The sequence below is a fragment of the Leptodactylus fuscus genome, chromosome 1 (genome assembly GCF_031893055.1).
Source record: "Leptodactylus fuscus isolate aLepFus1 chromosome 1, aLepFus1.hap2, whole genome shotgun sequence".
Classification (NCBI taxonomy): Eukaryota; Metazoa; Chordata; class Amphibia; order Anura; family Leptodactylidae; genus Leptodactylus; species Leptodactylus fuscus.
In genome coordinates, this window is record NC_134265.1 from 327871508 (window position 1) to 327899081 (window position 27574).

The window sequence follows — 27574 nt, forward strand, 5'->3', positions numbered from 1 at the left end:
CATTCCCCCTCCATATCTTCCCCCAGTATAACATCTCCCCTCCACCTCTGCCCCAGTATAACATTCCCCCCTCCGTATCTGCCCCCAGTATAACATTCCCCCTCCATATCTGCCCCCAGTATAACATTCTTCCTCCATCTCTGCCCCAGTATAACATTCCCCTTCCATCTCTGCCCCCAATATAACATTCCCCTTCCATCTCTGCCCCAGTATAACAGTCCCCTCCATATCTGCCCCCAGTATAACATTCTCCCTCCATCTCTGCCCCCAGTATAACATTCCCCCTTCCATCTCTGCCCCCAGTATAACATTCCCCCTTCCATCTCTGCCCCCAGTATAACATTCCCCTTCCATCTCTGCCCCCAGTATAACATTCCCCCTCCATATATGGCCCCGGTATAACATTCCCCCTTCATATCTGCCCCCAGTATAACATTCTCCCTCCATCTCTGCCCCAGTATAACATTCCCCCTCCATATCGGCCCCAGTATAACAGTCCCCCTCCATATCTGCCCCCAGTATAACATTCCCCCTGCATCTCTGCCCCAGTATAACATTCCCCCTCCATATCGGCCCCCAGTATAACATTCCCCTTCCATCTCTGCCCCCAGTATAACATTCCCCTTCCATCTCTGCCCCCAGTATAACATTCCCCTTTCATCTCTGCCCCAGTATAACAGTCCCCTCCATATCTGCCCCCAGTATAACATTCTCCCTCCATCTCTGCCCCAGTATAACATTCCCCCTTCCATCTCTGCCCCCAGTATAACATTCCCCTTCCATCTCTGCCCCCAGTATAACATTCCCCTTCCATCTCTGCCCCCAGTATAACATTCCCCTTCCATCTCTGCCCCAGTATAACAGTCCCCTCCATATCTGCCCCCAGTATAACATTCTCCCTCCATCTCTGCCCCCAGTATAACATTCCCCCTTCCATCTCTGCCCCCAGTATAACATTCCCCTTCCATCTCTGCCCCCAGTATAACATTCCCCCTCCATATATGGCCCCGGTATAACATTCCCCCTTCATATCTGCCCCCAGTATAACATTCTCCCTCCATCTCTGCCCCAGTATAACATTCCCCCTCCATATCGGCCCCAGTATAACAGTCCCCCTCCATATCTGCCCCCAGTATAACATTCCCCCTGCATCTCTGCCCCAGTATAACATTCCCCCTCCATATCGGCCCCCAGTATAACATTCCCCTTCCATCTCTGCCCCCAGTATAACATTCCCCTTCCATCTCTGCCCCCAGTATAACATTCCCCTTTCATCTCTGCCCCAGTATAACAGTCCCCTCCATATCTGCCCCCAGTATAACATTCTCCCTCCATCTCTGCCCCAGTATAACATTCCCCCTTCCATCTCTGCCCCCAGTATAACATTCCCCTTCCATCTCTGCCCCCAGTATAACATTCCCCTTCCATCTCTGCCCCCAGTATAACATTCCCCTTCCATCTCTGCCCCAGTATAACAGTCCCCTCCATATCTGCCCCCAGTATAACATTCTCCCTCCATCTCTGCCTCTAGGTTACTGAGACACAGACACACACACTCTCCACCCTGTATCTCACAACCCCCCTCATTCCCCTCTCAGTACCTTAGGACGCACACCACACGCCTCCATCTTCTTGCACTGTCCTGCCAGCACTAAGACACGCTTCCCTAGTTAAGCTATGCGGGCCGGACTGAATCAGTCAGGGGGCCGGATATGGCCCGCGGGCCGTACATTACCCAGGTCTGTTCTAGCACAAGCAATATAACATTTCTGCAATCTATCTTAGACCCTTGAATGCCACCCCAATCTATCAGACAAAGAATCCAATCTAAAATCCTCAAAAATACCATTGATAACCTACATAAGCTCCATTAAGGGCAATCTCTACTAAGGACAATCTCCTGCATAACGTTCGCTCACCTATTCTCGCTTGTGTCTCTCCTCTATTCTGCACTTTCTTCTGCCAATACGCTTTCCATCATTTTCCTTATTTTACATACCCTTTACAAAAGCATGGCCGTACAATCACATCCCCCTTCACTGAATGATAGCATAACTACCTGCGGAAAGTTCATTGAAATTCTGCTCCTGAATGTTTTTGGTTTCATCTTCGTATGACACTACAAGGATAATAAACTGAATGGGCAAATGGAATGAAGAACTAAGGACTGTTACAGGAAAAGTTCTTAAAAGTAGTGAACAGAAGAGTTGGCTTTATCCAAACTGGTAGAACAAAAATTTAACAAGTAATATTCGTTATGGGAATATCCAGTTCAACAGGAAAACAATTATACTGAGAAAAATCATAGGAAACGAAGAAGAAAACAATCACAAACAAGATTGATGGACACCATCGGATGCCAACCAATGCACTATGGACAAGATCCAAATGGAGGACATGGTGTCGTGGAGAAACACTATATATATGGTCACCAAGAGTCAAAAATCAACATGATAGTTCTTTGTATGATATTGTTGAAAGCCGGCCATGAATGTATGAGTTTATGGGTTGTGAAGAAAAGCCGCTGATGGAACGTTGACTTTAATATGAGTACCTGGGGAATCTTCACTGGAGTCCTGATCTGGGATTTCTATAATTTCACCCTTTAGGATCACTGAAAAAAAGAGCATTAAAAATATTATAAAACTTGTTTTATGAAATAGAATTATCACCTAGGATGACTCCTTTAACCCCTTAGTGACCTTGGGCGTACTATTACGTCCTGCACGCTTTGTAGTTCGCGTTTCCCACAATTGTCATTGGATAGGTGATGAAGGTCTGATCACTGCTGGGATCCCCATTATCACTAAAACAAATCATAACCTCTCCGGGGCCCTGAGGCACATCTGGCTCACCATCTGGACTTGCGCATTCTGTGGCCAGTGCTGGCTAGCCCTCATTTGTTTAGAGGTAGACTTTTACCCCTCCACACTCTGGCAGTACGAGTCTGGCAACAAGCCCGGAAGGTATCTTCCTACTCTGACACCCCTGCGGAGACCCCCCTATGGGACAATTCTAGACTACCTGACCTTTATAGATTGCCTCATGCCCGGTCTTGGTCCCATTATGGAGTATCTTCCCTGTCAGACCTGTATGTACAGGGAGTCTTCGTTATGTTTGATTCTCTGACTGCCTCCCGTGAGATCCCCTGCCACCAATTTTTCCGATTTCTCCAAATACGCCATGCTCTCTCGCTCTCTATTTCCCACCCAGCCGAGTGCTATATCCGAATATCCGCTGATTGTTGTGCTGCGCTCTCAGGGCCCTAGGGGCCTCATTTCGGTCCTCTATGATCATTTAATCCATGCAAAGGTGTCCATATCTGAGGCCCCGGCCCTGACAAGTTGGCGCACCAATATTCCCGAGCTGACGGACGAGACATTCCAGGACATTTTGGAGTCCTCCCTGTATGTTTCACCCTTGGCCAATAACAAGCTGATCCAAATCTTTATTCTGCATCAATGCTACTTAACCCCGGCCCGTCTTCATAAAATGGGTTGGCTGTCGAGCACGAATTGTCTCCTGTGCCCGCATCCCCGGGCGGATTTTTGGCACATGATATGGAGTTGCCCGGTTATACATGACTTCTGGAGGGAGGTGGTAGATCTCCTGACAGCTGTCCTAAATTGTCCTGTCCCGTTTTCTCCCGAAGTTTGTTTATTCGGTGTACTGGATGAGGAGGTATGGCTGCATCATACTCGGATTTTCCTTCGGGAGTGTTTATTTTACGCCAGGAAAGCCATCGCCCTGCAGTGCATGGCCTCACGATCCCCGTCTGTTTCCCAATGGAGGAAATTGGTTAATTCGATCCTCCCGTTCAACCCGGATTATATATAAAGGTCGAGGTTGCCCTCAGAAATTCGTCAAGGTTTGGGGAGCGTGGTGCGACTCTCCTCTTACCCAGTATTCTGCCCTCTTGATGCGCTCAGCATTGAGGACCTTTGAGTCCTGAGAGGGAGACTTGTTGAATGGAGCTATGGGGTCGGGTCTGGGTTGGGGTGGCGCTCTGGCAGATCTTTGTTTGTTTGTTTGTTTGTTTGGAACCCCTTTTCTTTTCCTTAATTTTGTATTATGTATGCACTCTCCTGATTGTATTGTTTATTTTGATATATCTTCTTCAATAAAACGAGTTTTAAAAAAAAAAAAAAATCATAACACCCCCCCCAATTCAATGAATGAACTGAATGACTGCAGTGAGGAAGAGATAGAATGGAGCGGTGGCTTGGATGTCCCTTTCGAGTGGTCAGATGGGGGGAGGCTGGAGCTTCCAATGGTCAGACAATTATCACCTACACTGTCTAATAATTGTCTATTTCCGGATTCCCTTTAACCCTTTAATAATGTAACTACCTGTGGACAGTTTGCTGGAATCCTGATCCTCGATCTGTCTGGCTTCATTTTCATACAACACTGCAAACACAATAAGGTAAAATTGGTCAAATAGGATAATGAACTAACGGTCCTCAAAAGAAAAATTCTTAAAAGGTAGTATACAGTTTGTACTTAAAGGGATTCTGAAACTGAGGATATAACAACTTTATAGCTGATGGTGAAGATATAACATAGTATTAATGTACCCGAAATTTGCGTCTTCAAGAATCGACCGTGAACAAGAACGTTGTCAAGAAATAGGATCTACAAAAGCAGAACCCATAAAGAGAAAGGATGAACAACCTTGTCCAGTCTATTTAGTATATTCTCAGACTCTTGATTGATGTGATGGAAGAAATGGCAAGAAAGAAATTGAACTCTTAAAAAGATTGATGTCGATCCAACAAATAAGTGAAGTTTGTCCAAGCCAAACGCTCAACGGCAAAGTTATATCAAAAAGTCAAGAATAAATATTCATTATGAGAAGGTCCAGTTCAACGAAAAGGACAATTATTGTAGGCCTGGAAGTGTTAAAGGGAAATACAGAAGACAACAGTGAGCAATAAGATAGTTGGAGACAAATCCAACAATTCTCTAAACCATAAATACATCATTGACAAGCTTGAAGGACCAAACAGAAGACAAAGACTTAATGTGACAATAACTAATGTGATATTGATGTGAATTGTCAGGGACTGGGGTTGCTAGGTGGGGCGGCATAGACGCAAAAGTCCAGTTTCTTTAGTCCAAAACAAAGGTAGAGTTTTATTTTCACTCAAAAAAGTAGCGCAGCAACCAAAGGAAACAATACAAAAATAGATACCTGCCCGGCTAGGCTCTAACTAAACATAGAATAGGTTACCTCACCTAGAGTAACAGAAATCCAAAAGCCAGTTGAATCACTCAGGACACAGCTCCAAAAATATGACCTCTCTCTTTGGCACTCCAGCCAAGCTCTGCCAAAGTGTTGCTGCTGGAGCTGACTTCTTAAACCTCCTTGACGAGGAGACTCTCTGCAGCTGAGTCGCCGAGTCCCCAAAGTGTGAACTGGAGGGGGGGGGGGGGGTGGAATGACAGGTCCCACTACCAATCTACCTGCCATTCCTAAAAATCCAGCCCAGTACTGAGCATTTACCAAAATGCTCAGCAGACGAAAGTTGTCTGCTAAGAACAAACATTCCTTCTGGAGTTTTCTCATCTCACCCACCTGAGTAGTCTGGATGACATGTACACCCCCTCCATTACCTGACCAGTCATCAGCTTACAGAATATACCTGTGTAAGGCGTACTGGAACTCTGCTCCGCTACGTCCATCATTTCATCTTTCACTATCACTGCAAGTAACGGAAAATTCACGTATTAATATCAATTATGATAAGTAGAAAAGACAATAATACCTAGAAGGGGTGAAGGAAAATGCGGAAGAAGATGATCGATTGTAAAACAATAGCTGATACATGAAACCAACCCTACGGAATGAAGCTATATACTGGAAGTATAGATGTTATAGTGATATATGTGGTGACATAAATACCTGCGATAGGTGTATTGGGGTCTTGTGCTTCAGTTAGTTTCTCTGTACAGGATGCTAGAAGAGATTAAGAATATTATGGTACATGTCACAGTACAGTGTAATAGCTACTGAAAAACATAATAGGTATAAAACACATAACAGAATAAAATGTCTCATCCTAGAGAAAACGTAGCTAAAATCTTGTAATTCCAGAACCAAAGGGAAGCTAAGTCTAAGGTCAGTGGGTAATGTTTTTACAACGTTATATATATATATAATATATATATATATATATATATATATATTATATATATATATATATATATATATATATATATATATACCGTATTTTTCGGACTATAAGACGCACTGGACTATAAGACGCACCCAGGTTTTAGAGGAGGAAAATAGGGAAAAAAAATTTTGAAGCAAAAACTGGTAAAATATTTAATATATTTGACCCTGCAGCTGTACGGGGATGCATAGAGTGTTTTTTTTTTGCGGGGCCAGAAGTACTTTTTAGTTATACCATTTTGGGGAATATCTATTGCTTAGATCACCTTTTATTGAAAAAAAACCCGGTGGTTTATGATATATGATTTTCTACTTTTATATATATATTCTAGGGACAGGAGGTGATTTAGAACTTTTATTTATTTCATATTTTTATTATATATTTTTAAAGCTTTTTTTTTTTTTTTTTACTATTTTATTCCCCCCGGGGGCTTGAACCTGCGGTCACTTGATTGCAAGTCCCATAGACGGCAATACAACTGTATTTCCGTCTATGGGACATTCTGTGTATTAGTATTACGGCTGGTCATAGACCCAGCCGCAATACTAATATAGCCGTGACAGGCCTGGGAGCCTCATTAGGCTCCCGGCTGTCACCCGAACAGGTCGGCTCCTGCGATATCGCCGCGCAGGAGCCTGCCTGCAACTTTAGAGGTATGGGGCCGGTGGGGACTGGCCCCGGGGGAGAAGGGGCCACTGATACTGACCCGGCATCCGCTGTACTAGAGAGGCGGATGCCGGGGAGGGATAGACGCCAGGGCCTGAGACATCGCTGCCCTGCCCTGCATGAAGCCAGCGGCGGGGGGACGGAGGAGCGGAATAGCAGCATCACTCCTCCCACTGCTGGCTTCATGCAGGGCAGAGGAGCGCAGCGATGTCGCAGGCCCCGGCACCTGTAATGGCGTCTATCACTTGCCGGCTTCCGCCTCTCTATTACAGCGGATGCCAGGCGCCACATTCGGCCTATAGGACGCACCCTTCTTTTCCCCCCAAATTTGGGGTAAAAAAAGTGCGTCTTATAGTCCGAAAAATACGATATATATATATATATATATATATATACACTCACCGGCCACTTTATTAGGTACACCTGTCCAACTGCTCGTTAACACTTAATTTCTAATCAGCCAATCACATGGCGGCAACTCAGTGCATTTAGGCATGTAGACATGGTCAAGACAATCTCCTGCAGTTCAAACCGAGCATCAGTATGGGGAAGAAAGGTGATTTGAGTGCCTTTGAACGTGGCATGGTTGTTGGTGCCAGAAGGGCTGGTCTGAGTATTTCAGAAACTGCTGATCTACTGGGATTTTCACGCACAACCATCTCTAGGGTTTACAGAGAATGGTCCGAAAAAGAAAAAACATCCAGTGAGCGGCAGTTCTGTGGGCGGAAATGCGTTGTTGATGCCAGAGGTCAGAGGAGAATGGCCAGACTGGTTCGAGCTGATAGAAAGGCAACAGTGACTCAAATAGCCACCCGTTACAACCAAGGTAGCCAGAAGAGCATCTCTGAACGCACAGTACGTCGAACATTGAGGCAGATGGGCTACAGCAGCAGAAGACCACACCGGGTGCCACTCCTTTCAGCTAAGAACAGGAAACTGAGGCTACAATTTGCACAAGCTCATCGAAATTGGACAATTGAAGATTGGAAAAACGTTGCCTGGTCTGATGAGTCTCGATTTCTGCTGCGACATTCGGATGGTAGGGTCAGAATTTGGCGTCAACAACATGAAAGCATGGATCCATCCTGCCTTGTATCAACGGTTCAGGCTGGTGGTGGTGGTGTCATGGTGTGGGGAATATTTTCTTGGCACTCTTTGGGCCCCTTGGTACCAATTGAGCATCGTTGCAACGCCAAAGCCTACCTGAGTATTCTTGCTGACCATGTCCATCCCTTTATGACCACAATGTACCCAACATCTGATGGCTACTTTCAGCAGGATAATGCAATGCCATGTCATAAAGCTGGAATCATCTCAGACTGGTTTCTTGAACATGACAATGAGTTCACTGTACTCCAATGGCCTCCACAGTCACCAGATCTCAATCCAATAGAGCATCTTTGGGATGTGGTGGAACGGGAGATTCGCATCATGGATGTGCAGCCGACAAATCTGCGGCAACTGTGTGATGCCATCATGTCAATATGGACCAAAATCTCTGAGGAATGCTTCCAGCACCTTGTTGAATCTATGCCACGAAGAATTGAGGCAGTTCTGAAGGCAAAAGGAGGTCCAACCCGTTACTAGCATGGTGTACCTAATAAAGTGGCCGGTGAGTGTATATATATATATATATATATATATATATATATATATATATATATATATATATATATATATCCTTACTATATATATATAGTTTGTGTGTTTAACACCGTGAGCACCGAAAGCATGGTCGACGGAGGCTGAAGGACCTGAGATGACGTCATCGCAGGCCTTCACGCTGAGCTCCGATTGGAGCAAGTGATGGAGGGGGCGGAGCTGGAGAGACTCACGCCAGCCGCAGAGCCATCACGCTGGGCTCAGATTGGACCGGCCGATACAGGGGTCGCGGGGGGGAAGCTGGGATCACGTTTGGGAGGGTGGAAGGCCAGGGTCACGTTCGGGGTGGGCCGGGGTGGCACGGGGGCTTGGGCTTGTGCATAGTAGGAAGGTGAGGCCGGGGTTGCGGCGGCCGCAGGGCAATAGGGAGCGGCCGGGGCCGCGCTGCAGGTGTGTCGGACAAGGCGGGAGCAGGGCCGCGGATGAAGTCGCGGGTATTGTATATATATATATATATATATATATATATATATATATATATATGTCAGTGTAAAAGTTTGTGCTTATATACTTGTGTTCTATAGGTACATACCTCGTGGGCAGATATCCAATGTCAATGCTGTATTTAAACCTGAAAAATTCAATAAATAATTTTACTCAAATAGAATTATTACAGCTCCTTTAGTACAGCGTACAGGCAAGAATTGTGACCGCTTACAGCCTTGTATAGCGACTGGGCGTGGTACTGGTATCATGTGACAGATGAACTAGACATCCTATGGCCTATGGATAGGTCATCATAATTTAAGTCCTGGAGAACCTCTTTAACCCTTACCCAACATCCATACATGTTCGCTATGAACAGGCACCTTTAAGGGCAGGTATAATTTTTTAGTCATTTTTTGCTTCAATGCATCTAAAATAAAAAAATAAGCAAATAATCTATAATCTTTATAGGAAAAATTTCTACAATATACCCTGAGTGTAGTCAGATCTTACTATTGGCTGTTACTACCTTTCACTCACCTCCTGAAGATGAAACGGTTTGGATAATTTTAGGATCAGTATTAGGCTTGAGGGATCGGGATCTGAAAAGATGGGATTCCGATCGGCGATCAAGTAAATTTCAGGATCGCGATCGGAATTCCGATCCCGATCTTTTCTGGCGGGATCGAGGTCGGAGGTTATTCCCCACAATGCTTGGCTACTGGCCAAAAATTGTGGGAAAAGCTAACAATGTTAGCCACTACTACTACTACAATGTACAGTAATGGAGATGTAACAGAGTCCAGTATACGGCACAGCAGGGAAGAAATAGAAGAGTAGATAGTATCTACGCTTCTGTTTCCTTCCTGCTTTACCGTACACTCAGATCTGCTACATTTTTGTATGTTAGATGCAATGGAACAGTGTAAAAAGTAATTGCAACCTGAAAATGGTTGTACATAGCTAAGGCCCGTTTGCATCAGCTTTCGGGTTTCAGTTCGCGGAGTCCGCTTGGGGACCCCCCAAAATGGAAACCTATACGCATTAAAAAGCGGTTACCTGCAGGAAAGAAGCGGATCCCATAGATTATAATAAGGTCCGTGTGGTTTCCACTTGGGTCCGCAGGTTTCCCAGGTAACTGCTTTTTAATGCATATAGGTTTCTGTTCGGGGGTCCCCAAGTGGACTCTTCAACAGAAACTCGAATGCTGATGTGAACCGGCTCTAAGACACTTTTGCTTATTTCTCATTAAATTCTGAAATGTGACCTACATTGAAAGCTTATATGGAGGGCAGGGTACAGCTTGAGGTAGAACTCTTGAAACACATAGGCAAAAAACGTTTCAATACTATTGAGGGTCTTGATGTGGCACAGAGCTTCGTATAGCACCTCCTTGGTGGACCTCTCGTCTGCCTGCAGCTTCTGCAAAGAGACAGATTGTTCCATGGTAAGAATTACAGGGCTCCAGAATATGCAGAAAAAAAAAAAGGCAAACCATGTGCTAGTTTTCTGGCGTACAAGGCATATAATGTTGTAATTTTTTGGCATAACACACTTGTGACTTTTAAGTCACACTTTTGAACAATGCTAATGTGAACAAGTGATAAGGCAGGTTCTTTACGTTTTGGGATCTGTTTGGGAGCGTTCACACTACCGTCGGTGTCCGACATGTAGTGTCCGCTCCTAGTGTCCGCTCAAAATCTGTCACGGACATTAGGAGCGGACACTAGCTGTGTCCGTGACACCTGTCATTTATTTCAATGGGCATCGGGTGCGTTCTTTTGCACTCCGTGCCCGTCCTCCCCTGTCCGCAAGTGAAGATGTCCGACTTCTGAAGCGGACAGAAGAACCCTGGTAACAGCTCAGTTAGAGGATTGATAACAGCCTGTTTTCTATTAAAAGGAAGTTAGATAGGTTAATAAAGAATATTAGAAAACTGTTCACCAAACAATTCCCCTTAAATAATAGTACTTTAAAACAAGTCAATGCGGTAGAATTATTAAAACTGTCTAAAAGCAAAACTGTCTAAGTTGCCAAGAACAACAAATCATAGAACAGCTTTAATTTTGTATTCTGCTCCTGAAAAAAGAGCTGCAATGTGATTGGCTGGCTATAGGCAACTAAGACTGTTATGGTTTTAATATGCTCCATTTCCTGTAATTTGTATGTTCAAGAGTTTTAACTTACCAAGAGCTGTATGTAAGAAAGCAGTCCAAAGTCATGTAACCCATGTAGGAACGGAAACCGCTCATTTACAGCTTCACATATGTAGGTTTTACTGTGCTCAAAAAATTCAAGTAGATCTGAGGTGATGTTGAACATTGGGTATTGTCCTCCATTAAATGGTGCAACAAACTCCCCACTAGGTTCTGCAGAGAAAGAAGCCTTATTGTCATTTATTTATCAAAACCTGAATTTTTGGGGATTTTATTTTTACATTTTTTATATCTATTTTTTTTTTATTCCAAAAATCCTGCCCTTTACATAACACTTCTTTGTACAATAGTCGCATATATTGGTCTGGAAGAAAAATATCGGAAAACTTAAACTTTTGACGTGTTAGAAGTTTGGCCAGTTGGGGCTCGAAGGATAATGTAATGAAAGAAGATGTGGCAAGCTTTGAAAAGGGATATTTTGTCTTGTAAACCAGAATATACAAGGCAATTGGTATCAAAGTAGAATGTTGATCCAGGGGTCTGTCCGTTCACCAGCAGGGGTCAGGAAGGAATTTTTTTCCTTTTTATGGTGAATTGGGTCTGGGCCATGAACAAAGTGTTTTTTTTCTTCCTCTGGATCAACGGTTGAACCTGACAGATCTAGGTCTTTTTTCACCCCACTACCTATGTGACTATAAGTACTGAGCCCCCCACTGATCTCTAAAACAAAGGGGCAGAAGTGCTCGGCTGACTGCTGTGCCCCTTTATTTCTAATCAGATCTGTATGTATTTAGAAAGTCTAGGCCTTAGGGAGCCTTCACACGATGTAACGCTGCGCTCATTCTGATCGTAAAAACACGTTCAGAATGAGCGCATAAAAAGCAGCTCCCATTGACTTGAATGGGAGCCGGCATACGTGCGTTACCCGTTGAAATCAATGGGAGGCTTTTTTCCCTATGCTTTCAATGTGATACGCGCATAATACATTTAAAGCATAGGGAAAAAAGCCTCCCATTGATTTCGATGGGGAGCGCATGTATGCCGGCTCCCATTCAAGTCAATGGGAGCTGCTTTTTATGCGCTCATTCTGAACGTGTTTTTACAATCAGAATGAGCGCAGCGTTACATCGTGTGAAGGCTCCCTTAGAGTGCAACAAGTCAAGAAGATGACTCCCTTTAACCCTCCATACTCCCTCCCCTCTGTACAATATATGTAATAAATGGAGATCAATATACCTTGTAATATGTCCTGTAGACCAGGGTAAAGCTTCAGGTAACACTCCTGGAATATATACTCAAAGACAATATTCAACTTCATGTCTTTCTTCTCGATTAAAGACAAAGACTCATATATGACACGGGAGACGGGGCGCTCATCTGCTTGGAGTTTCTAAAAAGAGAGAAAGTGTATAGAATGCTGGAAGTCTGGTATTAATGGACTAGTCATATGACAGGCCATCAGTATTACAATCCCAAATAACCCCTTCCTGACATGGTGGGTCTTTAAGCATGACCCCCACACAGCAAATTAGCAGTTTTCAGTGTCCATTTGTATAACAGCCAGATTCTTGACAATGCTACTACTAAGCTCCGTTTGTGGCAGGGCTTAATAGTAACACAGCAATTTTACCATAGACTGCAATACTACTGTATTGAAAACGAATGACTGCATGGTCACATTCCCTGGCCGGGAGAAAGGGGAAGGGGTGCAGCTAAAAAGAAAGTTAAAAGTATAAGTTTATTAAAAAAAAAAAAAAAATAGGCATTGCCCCCTATCAAAAATTCCCTAATTATTATTATTTTTGTAATTATTTAAATAGTCAATATGATTTTGATGATGACTGGGGAAACAAAAACAAATTGCCTGAATTGTGCCACTAGAACTATTTGTCCTGTAGAGAACAAACCCTCATACAAGTTCTATATGTGCCCAGAAAAATAGAAAATAGCAGTGACAGGAATGGGTTAAAAGAGTTGTCCAGGATATACAATTTTCCATCACCTGTACCCAGTGTTTGGCCTAAGGAATGGAACTGGGATGTTCGGTATCCTTTCCTTAGGTCGCTGAGGCCTCATCGGCCATATAAGGTGAGGACTTTTGCCAGAATAAGACCCTGGGAGCAGCAGGATGGGACCGTGCTATGGTGGGAGACACCGGAGAACCAGGTGTAGGATGGGGGTTTTGTTTTTCACTTTCCTCTGCGTCCTTATCCTGGACAACCCCTTTAACTATTCTAGTGTCTCTCAGCTTCAGACAGATTTTAAAAATAGGTAAAATAATAATCCTTGTATATATTACTGTAATCCCCCAAAAAAGCCTCCTCAAAAATAGGAATGTAAAGTCTTACCAGTGACTCAGATTCTGAGAGAATTGTAAGATCTTGCAATCCATGAAGAAATGGAAACCGATCTTTAATTGTTAAACAGATCCGAACTTTTTCCTGTGCAAATATCATCGGATCTTTATCCTTATCAGTCGTACTGTGAATGCCATTTCGGTATTTTCCCTCCTTGTATTCTGTAGAAATAAGTCACGGGATGATCACCTTTTCAAGACAACGTGATTTTGAAATATTCTATCATAATGTGATATGCTAAATGTGGCCGCTTACGCGAGCATGCGCAGTACACTCCTGTAGTTCTGTGGAGTACAGAGCGTACTGCGCATGCTTGCGTAAGCGGCCACAAAAAAATGGCTTCCAGCATGTGCACTCGGCTCTGCCTGCGGCCTGATGGCAGAGCCGACTGTGCATGCGTACAAGTGTGACCCCCAGTGCTGGAAGAAGAAGAAGATGAAGAGGCCGTTGCTGAAGAAGATGGAGGCGGCGCTGGAGAAAGTTCTCTCGCAGCATTGGGAACACCCCCAGTGCTGTTTGAGCGCTGAGGCCCTCCCCCAGTGCTGCGAGAGAACTCATTTGCATACCGACAAAAAATGGATTTTTAACTGAATGGCGGGGCAAAGAAGACATGTAAAGGTAGGAGAAGAATAGACTTTCTTAAGGCTATTCCGACGTGTCAACTAGAAAAATAAGTTTTAAATGGTAGAATCCCTTTAATGTTGGTCTATGGATATCTACCAAAGCATAGACACTTATCCATACACAGATGTTTCAGACTACTTCCTCATGGTTAGTACAAAGCAGAATACTGGTTGGCTGGTTGGGATGAAGGTGCACTAGATTCTCCTTAAAGAGATCCATCTTGTTTAAGGAATTTACAGGCATACTGTAGGTAGCCCTAAAGAGAAAATTTTCTCCCTTCTGGAGGCGATTGCTTGGGGTTCAACAAGTTGGACTCCTACTGATCATGATGTAGATATAGGTCATCACATCATATGGTATATAGAATAAACTGGATAATGTAGTTATGGGTAATGTAACGTACCTGCATGAATAGGCTTTAGATCTGGATACTTTTTCAAGAAGGATTTCTGGAATAAGACCTCAAAGAAATGTTCTATACTAAGGTCCTTCTCCTCTAAGCAGCAGAGGCATTCATACACCACTCGATGGACAGTCCTTGTGTCTCCTTGCAGCTCCTGTGACGAAGAAAGATTATCATCACCTATATTATTCATGATTGAAAACAACTATTGATACATATTCTTTTATTCTAATATGTTTTTCTATTCCGCTCTCACCAACTTTTATGGGAGAGTTTTGTGGGCATGCTCTGCAACATCCTCAGAGACAAATGTAAAATGCGCTGCAGCTATAATGTGAAAAACTGATAGGACACCGTGTATGAGGATTTCTAAAGTTATAAAATAGCAAGAGCCTACACATGTTTCACCTTTTCATGGAAACCCAGACACCTTTAAATACTCTTTATACAGGTCATATATAGTACATACATGCCACCTCTCCTGAAAAAGAAGACGGTGTGGTAGAGGAAAGTATCTTAAAGGGATCCTATCATTAAAACTCAATTTTTTCTCATCAACAAGAAAGGCTATTCTTCTCCTACCTTTAGATGTCTTCTCTGCGCCACCGTTCCGTAGAAATCACAGTTTTCGTCGGTATGCAAATGAGTTCTCTCGCAGCACTGGGGGTGGTCCTCGGCGCTCAAACAGCACTGGAGTTGTCCCCCAATGCTATGAGAGAACTCTCCAGCGCCACCTCCACCTTCTTCAGGAACGTCCTTTTCAGGTGTCTTCTTCCGGTGCAGGCTTCAAACTTCTAGGCCTCGGGCAAAGCCGACTGCGCATGCCCGCTGGCCACAAGAAAATGGGCGCTTACAATACTGTGTAAGCGGCCATTTTCTTGTGGCCGGCGGGCATGTAAAGTCGGAGAGTTCCGGTATTTTTATATTGAAACGGGTGGAGAGAAAAGTCCTCCGTGCAGATTCTGTGACAAAGAAGGATGTGAACTTAGCCTAATGTACAGATAATCCTCTACAATAGTAAATTTATCATTACCAATGACTCCTCCTCGGTCAGGATGCCGTCGTTATGGAGTTTATTCAGAAAGTGAAGGATATCAGTAATTGCCAGGCAAATTGGGACCTTTGACTTTGAATAAAACCATTGGATGTCGGCCATGGTTACTCTGTCCGGATCCGCTCTACTTTCTGTATAGAGAACAAGGAATACTTAGGAGATATAAACACAATAAACTAATAAACTATTCTATTTACAAAGTCATTTTTTTCTGTTTGTGAAATTGGTTGTGTAGGTGTAATATCCCTTTAACCGTTATCTCGGAAACACATGCAAGCTGCAGAAGATTGCAGCACTGTATTGCGATATTATTTTGAGCACTATATGGCGATAGTATTTAAGCATTGTATAATATCATTTGAGAACTGTACGGTGATGTGATATGAGTATTGTATGATGATATCATCTGAGGCCTGGTTCACATCTGCGTTCAGTAATCTGTTGGGAGAGTCTGCATGGGGATCCCCCGAACGGTCTACTGAACGCATTGCTTATGAAAGCACACGGACCGCAGAGACTGTAATGGGGTCCGTGTGCTTTCCGCACAGTGTCCACGCAGAACATGCGGACAGAAAAGTAGTTGATGATCTATTTTCCTGTCCGCATGACTTGTGTGGACACCGTGCGGAAAGCATATGGACCCCATTATAGTCTATGGGGTCCGTGTGGTTCCACTGCTTAATGCGTTCAGTAGTCCGAATGGGAACCCCCCCGAACAGATTACCGAACGCAGATGTGAACCAGGCCTGAGCTCCACATGGCAATCTTTCTTGCACTGTACTGTTGATATATTTAAGTACTATATGGTGGTATTATGTGTGCAATGTATGGAAGTATTGGAACTGATCTTCAGAGGGAACTCATTGAGGGTTATTTATCATTTGCCCCTTTTTTTGCGTAGGCCCAAATTCCACGTCAATGGAAAAGGTATATTTTTTTTTCCACCTCCAGTTTATTTTAATACAATTTCTCAGGCAGAATCTTTCTGAAGAACAAGCAGGGCTCTTATTTCTCTGCTAACTGACTCCCATTGAAATGAACGGAAGACATCTCGATGGTTTGTTTGCCGTACATTGTCTTGACGGCTATTTTAATTTCTGTTATTTTGCTATCTTTTCCTTTATTGAAAAAATTAATAAAGATTACAGTTTAAAAAAAAAGAAAAAAAAGAAACGGAACGGAAGGCGGAATTTGGGGTGGATACATTGGCAAATTCCTACGTGTCAAACTTGTCCTAAAGGAGTCATAGATAAGCACTTACCATACACAGTGTTCATCTATCCACGTTACTTGATGTGCTCATAATTTTCTTGAACTACTGGGTCATATCTAGGAACAAGGAGATACAAGAGTCTATATCAGATCCATCTGTCTTACATATTGCTATAAGGTATGACAGGCTATTATAGAATGTGATATTAATGTATAGGAAAGTAGCAGGCAGCATGTAATAGAACAATAGGATATGAAATATAACTATATACAGTTATTTATATCACTACTTATTCTGGGCTTAGGAGTCCGGTGGGCGGTACTACTCAGTGACTGACAGCATTAACTCTGTGTACCCATGTACCTGTCTGGGATACAGCCCAAGATACATACAGTATACAGGTGTAGCAGAGTTAACAACAACAATTTGCAATTGGTTAAATTGCTGCAGCTTGATATGTTATAACAGAAGAGAAGTCTCACACATGGTATATTTATGCCCTGCACCAGTATACATATATATTATATAGGAAATGTATGTATAGGTATCAAAAAGGCAGTGGTGATTGGATTAACTGTTTAGTGACTTTCTTAAGACGTGGTAACTGCAAATTAATTCAGTGTAAACTTCTCATGAACACAACATAAAAGGATTTGGTCAATTAAGTCGGTCTATTATGTCCCCTGGCCTTAGGCGCAGTCTATTATGTCCCCCGGCCTTTGCTTTAGTCTCTCCGCCCATTGTCTGAGGTCTGCCAGTGTCCCCCAAGGTTTGTGGAGTCTCACTTCTTCTCAGTCATGGCTTAATGGACAGGTCTTACAAGTGTCTCTCCACTCTAAGGAGGTGATGGTAAGGCCTCATGCGCACCACCAAGTTTTTTTTTTTTAAGGTCTAAATGCCCTCTCATTTCCATGCTGGGGTTCCATTCTGATTTCATGGTGCAGGATAGGACCAGCTCTATAATTATTGGACCAGAACGAAAACATCGGAGCCCATCTTGGATGGCACACTTGGGTTTGGCAGCCAGTGGTGAGTGACAGTAGCTTGCCATATACAGTGTAGCAGTGTATGTTTATTTTAGAATATATATAATATTATATAATGACCTTTGTATAGATGTACTGTATAACGGTTGGTGCAATGTGTATAGTGCTGTGTTTTCTTTGCAAGTGCAAAGCGAATAGGTGGACTATTGCTTTGGCCTTAGTGTTGTACCAAGGGGCATATCCCATGGTGTGACCCTGCTCTGAATGTGACATGATGCTAGGGTTACAGCACAGCATTGGCATGCCGAATAAAAGTTGCCTTTGTGGTCCATTTGTCCAGCAGTTGGTCCATACTGTTCCTAGAAATAGATACCACAACATGAGATAGTGGGGGCCTAGTCTGCGAGTACAGGTGAGAATAGGAGTAACACCTGTCTTTTGTCTACGAGCTCCAGGTGACTGAAGTTACCTGCTGAAGTGTGCTATAACGTCTTTGCCCTGTATATCTGCAATGAAGATCAGTAAAGTTGTGTGCGTGTATGTATATATATATATATATATATATATATATCAATCAGACGTGACCACCTGCCTTTCCTGCACCGGGCCACCCACCACTTCTGCTGCTCTGTATACATCACATTGCCAGGACTGCAGCAGCCATTCACTGCTCTTGGCCGTATACAGCTGAGAGAAGGATATAGCTGCTTTGGTCTTGTTGTCACTGCCGCATCCTTTCAGTATATAGAGCGGCAGAGGTGAAGAGTAACCCAGGAGAGTAGCGGCAGGGGGGATGCAGGTAAATACAAGTGCATTTATATTTTCTGCACCTCCCCGCTACCTGCACTCAAATATTTGATCCTGGACAGCCCCACATTTTTTCTTCAGCATTTTACATTGTGTTTTTAGAGTTTCCCTCTACACATTTCCTGCCCCTATTACAGCTATATAGAAAATACATGTTTTCTGCAATGTGTGAATAGCATTCACTTCAAAACCGCTAGCATTTCTTTAAACAGAAGTTTGCAGTGTGCTGGAGCAAATAAAAAACATGACGTAAAAAATGCAACAAAAAACAAACTGCGTCAAAAAAGTTCCTAATTCCTGGCAGATTTTTTTCAGCTTCATGTGAACATACCCTAAGCGTTTCCCTCAATCTACAGCTGGAAAACCTCCCCCTCCTCCTCCGTCATCTGTGACCTGGCACACCCCGATAAAAAGAACAAACACAGATGTAGCAGAGCTGCTGCGGTGTGATATCTTATCACAGAAGACGACACGTAACTGTGCAAAACTACAGAAAAAGCAACATTCATTGTTTCTTTATGTCGCATTCTGTGCTGAGATATCACACTGCAATACTTTAACCATGTGCAGATTTTCGGGTTAACTCTGCTACATCTGTATACAGAAACGGCAAGACAATAAACTCCTAAGAGTATCGCTGCATTGAAAACAAGATTTGGGGAACTTGTGTTACAATTCCTCGCCATTTTCCAAATATTAGTTTGCAGTCAGTCAATGAGAACACTCCTGCGTATATTCAGAGGCAGTAACCTTGTATACAGCCAGTGCTGCTCTCAGCTGAGACGTGGATGCATGTTCAGGCAAATTATAAAGGCAGACAGTCAGGATAGACGGCGTATACAGCCATAACACAGCCCTGTATACAGCATGCACTTACTTGAAGAGACTCCAGAGGCATCATGTCTGCAGCAGGAAGTAGAATGCAGTGGCGTGACCTCCGGAACAAGTCTTAGGTTTTTCTTCCTGAGCTGCTTTCGGTTTCTTTTGTCTGTCTCTGCCCGCCTGCTTGTGTATACAGAGCCAGGGTCCTGCTGACATCATTAACATGAGTATAGAGACTAGTAAGGCAGCTATTTGCAGACTATTGCTGTGTGAACAGCCCAGGGAATACTCGGATGGAAACATTATATACTATAGTATATACTATAGTACCTTTCCAATAGAAACCTGTCCAGGGGAGGTCTGTAAAAATAACATGTAATAGCCCCCACATGATATAATGTACAGTGTTGGCCAAAAGTATTGGCACCCCTGCAATTCTATCAGATAATACTCATTTTCTTCCAGAAAATGATTGCAATCACAAATTCTTTGGTATTATTATCTTTATTTAATTTGTCTTTAATGGAAAACCACAAAAATAATTGTCAAAAAGCCTAATTGGATATAATTCCACACCAAACATAAAAAGGGGGTGAACAAAAGTATTGGCACTGTTTGAAAAATCATGTTATGCTTCTCTAATTTGTGTCATTAACAGCACCTGTTACTTACCTGAGGCACCTAACAGGTGGTGGCAATAACTAAATCACACTTGCAGCTAATTGAAATGGATTAAAGGTGACTCAACCTCTCTCCTGTGTCCTTGTGTGTACCACATTGAGCATGGAGAAAAGAAAGAAGACCAAAGAACTGTCTGAGGACTTGAGAAGCAAAATTGTGAGGAAGCAATCTCAAGTCCACAAGTCCATCTCAAAAGACCTGAAGGTTCCTGCGTCTACCGTGCGCAGTGTCATCAAGAAGTTTAAAGCCCATGTCACTGTGGCTAACCTCCCTAGATGTGGATGGAAAAGAAAAATTGACGAGAGATTTCAACGCAAGATTGTGCGGATGGTGGATAAAGAACCTCGACTAAGGGTGCATTCACACTGAGTAAACGCTAGCTTATTCTGAACGTAAAACACGTTCAGAATAAGCGGCGTCTAAAGCAGCTCCATTCATTTCTATGGGAGCGGGGATACAAGCGCTCCCCATAGAAATGAATGGGCTGCTTCTTTCACTCCGTGCAGTCCCATTGAAGTGAATGGGGAGTGCCGGCGTATACGGCAAGCTCTGCTCATGCCGGAGCGTACACGCCGGCACTCCCCATTCACTTCAATGGGACTGCACGGAGTGAAAGAAGCAGCCCATTCATTTCTATGGGGAGCGCTCGTATCCCCGCTCCCATAGAAATGAATGGAGCTGCTTTAGACGCCGCTTATTCTGAACGTGTTTTACGTTCAGAATAAGCTAGCGTTTACTCAGTGTGAATGCACCCTAACATCCAAACAAGTTCAAGCTGCCCTGCAGTCTGAGGGTACAACAGTGTCAACCCGTACTATCCGTCGGTGTCTGAATGAAAAGGGACTGTATGGTATTATACCCAGGAAGAGTTTACAGGAAAAAAAAGAGGCCTTCTAAGAAAAGAACACGGTCCCTACAGTCAGACATGGCGGAGGTTCCCTGATGTTTTGGGGTTGCTTTGCTGCCTCTGGCACTGGACTGCTTGACCGTGTGCATGGCATTATGAAGTCTGAAGACTACCAACACATTGTGCAGCATAATGTAGGGCCCAGTGTGAGAAAGCTGGGTCTCCCTCAGAGGTCATGGGTCTTCCAGCAGGACAATGACCCAAAACACACTTCAGGTCAGCACTAGAAAATGGTTTGAGAGAAAGCACTGGAGACTTTTAAAGTGGCCAGCGATGAGTCCAGACCTGAATCCCATAGAACACCTGTGGGGGAGAAGAGATCTCTTGATGGCAGTTTGGAGAAGGCCCCCTTCACATCTCAGGGACCTGGAGCAGTTTGCCAAAGAAGAAAGGTCTAAAATTCCAGCAGAGCCTTGTAAGAAACTCATTGCTGGTTACCGGAAGCGGTTGTGCGCAGTTATTGTGTCTAAAGGTTGTGCTACCAAGTATTAGGCTGAGGGGGGCCAATACTTTTGTCCGGCCCATTTTTTGAGTTTTGTGTAAAATGATCAATGATTTGACTTTTTTTTTCCATTCTCTTTTGTGTTTTTTCATTGCAAGCAAAATAAATGAAGATATCAATACCAAAGAGTTTGTGCTTGTAATCATTTTCTGGAAGACAACGAGTATTATCTGACAGAATTGCAGGGGTGCCAATACTTTTGGCTAACACTGTACTTTTTTCTGTCCCCACATGGTATAAAGGCCCCCCAGCTTACCCTCACACTATGTATTGCCTCTCATACAGTTTGCTGTCTCCGACATAGTAAATGCTAAATGCTAGTGTCTTTAGGCCACCACCTGCCCTGGGCCTCCCTGGGTCCAATTCCTGGATAACCTATTTAATAATATTTCATATTGCATAGTATAATGCCACATAGCGGCCCCTCCACAAAGTATAATGCCACGTAATGGCCCCTCCACAGAGTATAATGCCACGTAATGGCCCCTCCACAGAGTATAATGCCACATAGTAGCACATACAGTTTTTGTTATGAATTTTTTTGAGTTCTAGCGCATGTCATTGGGCCTCCTGAATGACATCAGAGACCACTGAGGTGTATGATAAGGCCTTATTGGTCACGTGAGTTTTGCCGGTGTCATTATTTGTCATCGCACTAGTGTGACCACCGAGGCCTAATCGCAGGCCTCAGCGGTCTCTGACATTCTTAAGGAGAGCTGAAGACCCATGGCAAAGTCCAGGAAAGGTGAGTAACCCTGTTCATTTTTACTCACATCCTCTGGGCCTCCGATCATTATACTCTGGGGTTTGATGAGATCCCAGGGTATGATAATAGCATCGCATTTCGGATTTTGTTCTGTGTGATAAGTCCTTTAAGAACACGATTCTCCTGGATCAGTCCCCCGTTGGGATGCACCCTAAGTATCGTGCAATATTATTTGTAATACAATGTTATATTTGTATTTGATGGTGAGGTGTCAGCATATGAGTTCCTTATATATCACCACATGCAACACGTAGACGTGGCCAAGCTGTAATTACAAGTCCATGAGGCCTTTCTCCTATGTGGTCTCTTTTACCTTCTGAGCTTCAGGGGTGTCCAGACTCAGTCCTCAACTTGCACCACAGTCACTGTGCCTCCAGACTCAGTCCTCAACTTGCACCACAGTCACTGTGCCTCCAGACTCAGTCCTCAACTAGCACCACAGTCACTGTGCCTCCAGACTCAGTCCTCAGCCAGCAGTACAGTCACTGTGTCCCCAGACTCAGTCCTCAACCAACAGCACGGTTACTGTGTCTCCAAACTCAGTCCTCAGCCAACACCACAGTAACTGTGTCCTCAGACTCAGCGCCGCACCTCACGGCTGATCCGAACAGTACTCGCTCATCTCTATCAGTAACTTTTACACAGGGGTTAATGTGAGGGACATTATGGGGTTAATTGCTATTAATAAGAGGCACATGGAGTTACTAATCTGTCATGCACAGGGACAGACTTTATGTGGCTGCTCGAGAGTATCCTGTGCCCAAAACTTACATGTACTGGCGGAAAATAACAAATCATACAATGTCGTATATCGAGGTATATTAACCTGAAATACCTCTGTCCCAAACACACTATGTACAGTTTCTCAGAACACCGTATAGCAGCTGAAATACACATTACGTTCAACACAAAAGTCTCATGTATTCTCAAAGTTACATTTTATATCCCATACCTTATACACACTACTAAAACCTTACCCGTGCCTGTATTTACACACTTCTACAATCACCGCAGACGAAGTCGCGGGTACCAGCTAGTAAAATATAAAGTTATCCCCCTCATCCTCAAGGCTCTCCATAATGCCGCACCTCCCTACATTTCCTCCCTCATCTCTGTCTACCGCCCAACCCGTGCTCTCCGTTCACTGAATGATTAATCAAAAAATGTTGTCGCACACACAGGTTTTGTTGCCAAAAAAGAGTGATAAATTTATTTACAACACCGTGTACATCATTTGTTGTGCCTTTGGACATAGGGATTGCAGTAATATGAAAAAGACTGATAGATCACAATAGTTGACGTTTCGGTCGTGTAGACCTTCATCTGAACTGATCTGTAACAAGCAAAAGGTATCTATTACCAAAACTATACACCATAGGAGATATAGTGATAATGCACAACAATAGAGGAAACATAATCAAAACTAATACGCACCGAATCAAAGTCATGGAAACAATAACACAGTCTGTATGAAATGCAAAAAAATCCAAAATAAATGCACAGATGGAGCTGATAAGGTGAATTAAAACAGAAAGTAGAAAGCAGCACGACAGGCAATCAGATATAGTAGATATGAAGTCACTGAGGCTTATGTCCAAATCACTACTCGTGTGGAGCAGAGGTAACCAAGTGTAAAGCAGGGGTTAATTTTGGGCTGAGCATGTAGAGAAATAAGTGAAAGGGAGATATGGTAGGCAGGATGGTGGATAAACAGTTGCAGGGAAAACAAGAAAATTAAGGTAAAGAGGTGAAAAAATGAGCCAACTGACTTACCTATAGTGTGAATACAAGGCATGTAGGATGCGTCCCAGGCATAGGTAGAAGCAGCTCAGTAGCTGTATATATAGTAAAGAGGAGGCAGGGATATGCAGGGGGCAGAGTCAGCCGCTTGGAAAAAACCCGGGAAAACAGCATGTGCTCTGCTGTCACAGATGATGAGGGGTGGCAGGAGGCTGAATGACGTAGGGCAGGTACCCGCAGACACTGCCGGTGCGTTCCATATTGGAACGCATCAGCAGATCCCATCAGCTGTGGCCACAATACAAGCTGTCAGAGGCTGATGTGTGCGTTCCACTGTGGAACGCACATGTAGATAAAGGAGCAAGTATAAATGAAAGAAAGAGAGAGGAGAGAGGGAAGGGAGGAGAGGACAACGTGAGATAAGAACCAAAGGAAAGAATGTGGGCCATGACTAAGTGAGGTGTGAGAAAGCTAATGTGGGAGGAGGAATGGAGTGAAAAAGGGGAAAGGAGAAATAAGGAATAGGTGAAGGAAAACAGAAGGGGGAATGCAAAAAATGAGATGTAGACTTAAAACAAATATACAAAGGAAATACATAATAACATTTACATGACAAACGGGGGGGGGGGGGGAAGCTAGCTTGTGCTAAGATATATCTATACTATACCATCTCTGGTGGGGGATGTCTCATTTGGTCTGTGAAAAAAGATAAAAGGAATATATTCGAAAACGTAAATATCATGTTACTACTAATCTGTATCCTTAACGAAAAATATGGTTAACTGGACATCAGAACCCTGTAAATAAGATGGGTTAAAACACAATGTCAAAGTGACCAAACAAGCAGAGCATTGATATGGAGCAAGTAAAAAAACAAAAAATGCAAGCGGTATAACAATCTTCTTTTGATCCATGACACGCCATGGAGTGGTGAACCGTTGTAATCAGTGTAGATTATCGTGCCTTAAAAGGTAAAGGTCCGGTCGTAAGCTCTGTTAAGGCCCCTGGGTTCAATCATATCCAACATGTGGATCCAGTAGGACTCTCTCTGTTTTAGGCGAGCAATCCGATTGCCGCCCCGTCTTGGATGTTCAACATGTTCAATGATCTGAAAGCGCAGTTGCGAAACATTGTGTTTCGCTCGACTGAAATGTGCTGGAATGGGGAGTGTATCGATATGATTTCTTATAGTGGACTTGTGCTTTGATATCCGGTCCCGAATATGTTGGGTAGTTTCCCCAACATATAACAGTCCACACGGGCACTTAATAAGGTAAATGACAAAGGATGAGTCACATGTAAAATAATCCTTAATCGGAAAACGACGTCCCGTGGGTGGATGTAGAAAGTGATCGCTTCTGATAACTGCCGAACACTGGGTACAATGAAGGCACGGGTATGTGCCCCTTCTTTGGGTAGCCAAAAAGGTCTGTCTAGGAACTACCCTAGTGCTGCCAATGTCCGCATTAACGAGTGAGTCCCTGAGATTTTTCTCACGTTTGTAGCATGCCATCGGGGGGGTTTGAACTCCTCGATACTAGGATGAGCCCGATGTAGAAGCGGCCAATGCTTCCGTATGATGTATAATTTGTTAGAAAGGGGGTGGAACTTCTGTATGAAGGGGATTCTATTATGTGCCCTACTCCCTGGCGCGCTAATTGGAAAAGATTCATGCCTGCGGGCTCCCTGAAGTAGTTTGTGTGGATAACCCCTATGTAAAAAACGTCAGGACATTTCATTCAGTCTCTGTTGCCGGGTCAGTTGGTCAGACACTATGCGTTCTACTCGTTTAAACTGTGAAATTGGAAGCGATTTCTTTGTGTTCGGTGGATGATTGCTGCTGTATGTGAGAAGGCTATTTCTGTCAGTGGGTTTGGTATATAAATCAAAATTGAGAGTGCCGGTATTATCTTTAATGACCCAGGTATCCAATAAATTAAGTTTATTGAGGTCATGATGTATGGTAAATTGTAGTTCAGGATATATACTATTAATGAACTCATGAAAAGTAAACAAAGTATCAACGGGGCCATTCCAGATACAAAATATGTCATCGATGTATCTGCGCCAATAAATGGCGTGTTGGCAGAACAATACATTGGGGTAAATATATTTTTGTTCAAAGATATGCATGTAGATATTGGCGTATGGTGGTGCAACGTTGGACCCCATTGCCGTGCCACGAATCTGTAAGTACAAGTCATCCCCAAACAAGAAAAAATTGTTGTGGAGTATAATGTGTAATAAATCCATGCAAAAATCTAGTTGATCACCAGTCACCCCGTTGTCTATGAGAAATTCTTTAGTAGCTTCTAAGCCCTTCTTGTGTTGTATCGAGGTGTATAGACTAGTGACATCCCACTGTCAGGATACGGAGTCGCCGCGGTCTCCTTGCTGCGCGGTGTCTCCCTGGGAGACGTGTTAGGAGTTCTATTGGGTGTGCTTAGGTCATTAAGGGTTAATCTTTTCCTTGCCTTCAGTCTCCATGTCATTAGCCATCAGGTGTGTTCTCTACTATTTAAACCCCACCCAGGCATGGATCCTTGCCAGCCATTCACTTGTGTTTCCTGGTCCCCCTGCTCAGTCTGATTCCCTGTCTGTTTGTATTCGGTCTGTTCCTTGGTTATATACCCGGCTTGTATTTTTTGGCTATCCCTTGTCTTTTGATTTGGTACCTTTATTACATCTCCTGGCTCGACCTCTTGCTCGTCTGACCTCGCCTTCTCTTCTGTGTCTTGCTGGGACTTGTGGTCCTCCCTGGTTCCATGCTGTTTAGTCTTTTGTTTTGCATTGCATTTACACTGTGCTTTCTGTTTAGGTGTGACTCCAGTCCCTAGGACTTTCAGGGCCTCCTCTTCCCTTATCCTAGCCGCCGGGATAGAAGCGTAAGGAGTCGTGGTAGGCGCACTTCAATTAGGAATTGCATGGGTCTGCCTCATCTCAGATATTACAGCATAGTTATAGCTGCAGGGCCTACGACCCCTTTTGTCATTAGTTGCACAGTGTTGCTTTCCCATCTGTGTCACTTTGCACTGCCTGACCCTGACTCCAATCCTTACATAATGGCTGGCCCTTACCCTAGACAGGCCGCCCGGCGGTTTAGTATGGATGCCGAACACTCTGTAACTGACCGCCTGGACGAACTGTCAAGGCAGGTGCAGGGCATGGCTGGGTTAATTAACCAAGTCTCGCAGCGTCTGGATGCTTTGCCTGATCCAGCATCAGCCGCTGCAGGTGCTTCTATTCAATCACCAGTTTTTCCCACGTTGAATACCCGTCAGGATCCTAAAATGCTCTTGCCTGACCGTTTTGACGGTAAACCAGACAGATTCCGAACATTTCGGGAATCGGTACTTTTCCGTTATCGGGCCAGCATCGTAGTTCAGCACCAGCATCGGGACAGCAGTCCAGCATCGGGAATTACATCCGAGGACTGCTGGCCCGATGCTTGTGCCCTGTCTCTAGTACCCAGTACAGCGATGCCCCCATCCTCCCAGTGCTACCCCCCAGCTCTCCTCACATCTGCTCCGTACCCTCCCCGCCACACGACTAGGCCTCACCTCGGCGCTCTCAATCTGTCCATTCACGTTCAGGAGGAAGATGCTCGCACTGGAAGCCATGGC

The 27574-nt window shown here is 43.9% G+C and overlaps 1 protein-coding gene across 2 annotated transcripts in view; it reads right to left on the reverse strand.

The window, feature by feature from the left end:
• Positions 1 to 24012, reverse strand: part of LOC142185219 (uncharacterized) — a 34736-nt gene extending 10724 nt beyond the window's left edge. The window contains exons 1-15 of one of the 2 annotated variants that reach the window (XM_075260508.1): positions 23985 to 24012; positions 19411 to 19561; positions 16789 to 16856; positions 15507 to 15658; positions 14474 to 14627; positions 13438 to 13607; positions 12326 to 12479; positions 11121 to 11302; positions 10205 to 10355; positions 9040 to 9078; positions 5906 to 5959; positions 5646 to 5705; positions 4351 to 4410; positions 2555 to 2614; positions 2060 to 2119 (exon numbers count right to left, since the gene is read on the reverse strand). In XM_075260508.1, coding sequence (XP_075116609.1) covers positions 2060 to 2119; positions 2555 to 2614; positions 4351 to 4410; positions 5646 to 5705; positions 5906 to 5959; positions 9040 to 9078; positions 10205 to 10355; positions 11121 to 11302; positions 12326 to 12479; positions 13438 to 13607; positions 14474 to 14627; positions 15507 to 15658; positions 16789 to 16804 — 1312 coding nt within the window. In that variant the 5' untranslated portion in view covers positions 16805 to 16856; positions 19411 to 19561; positions 23985 to 24012. The remainder of the gene's footprint in view (positions 1 to 2059; positions 2120 to 2554; positions 2615 to 4350; positions 4411 to 5645; positions 5706 to 5905; positions 5960 to 9039; positions 9079 to 10204; positions 10356 to 11120; positions 11303 to 12325; positions 12480 to 13437; positions 13608 to 14473; positions 14628 to 15506; positions 15659 to 16788; positions 16857 to 19410; positions 19562 to 23984) is intronic. The other variant, XM_075260516.1, reaches the window with a different exon arrangement.
• Between the last annotated feature and the right edge of the window lie 3562 nt (positions 24013 to 27574).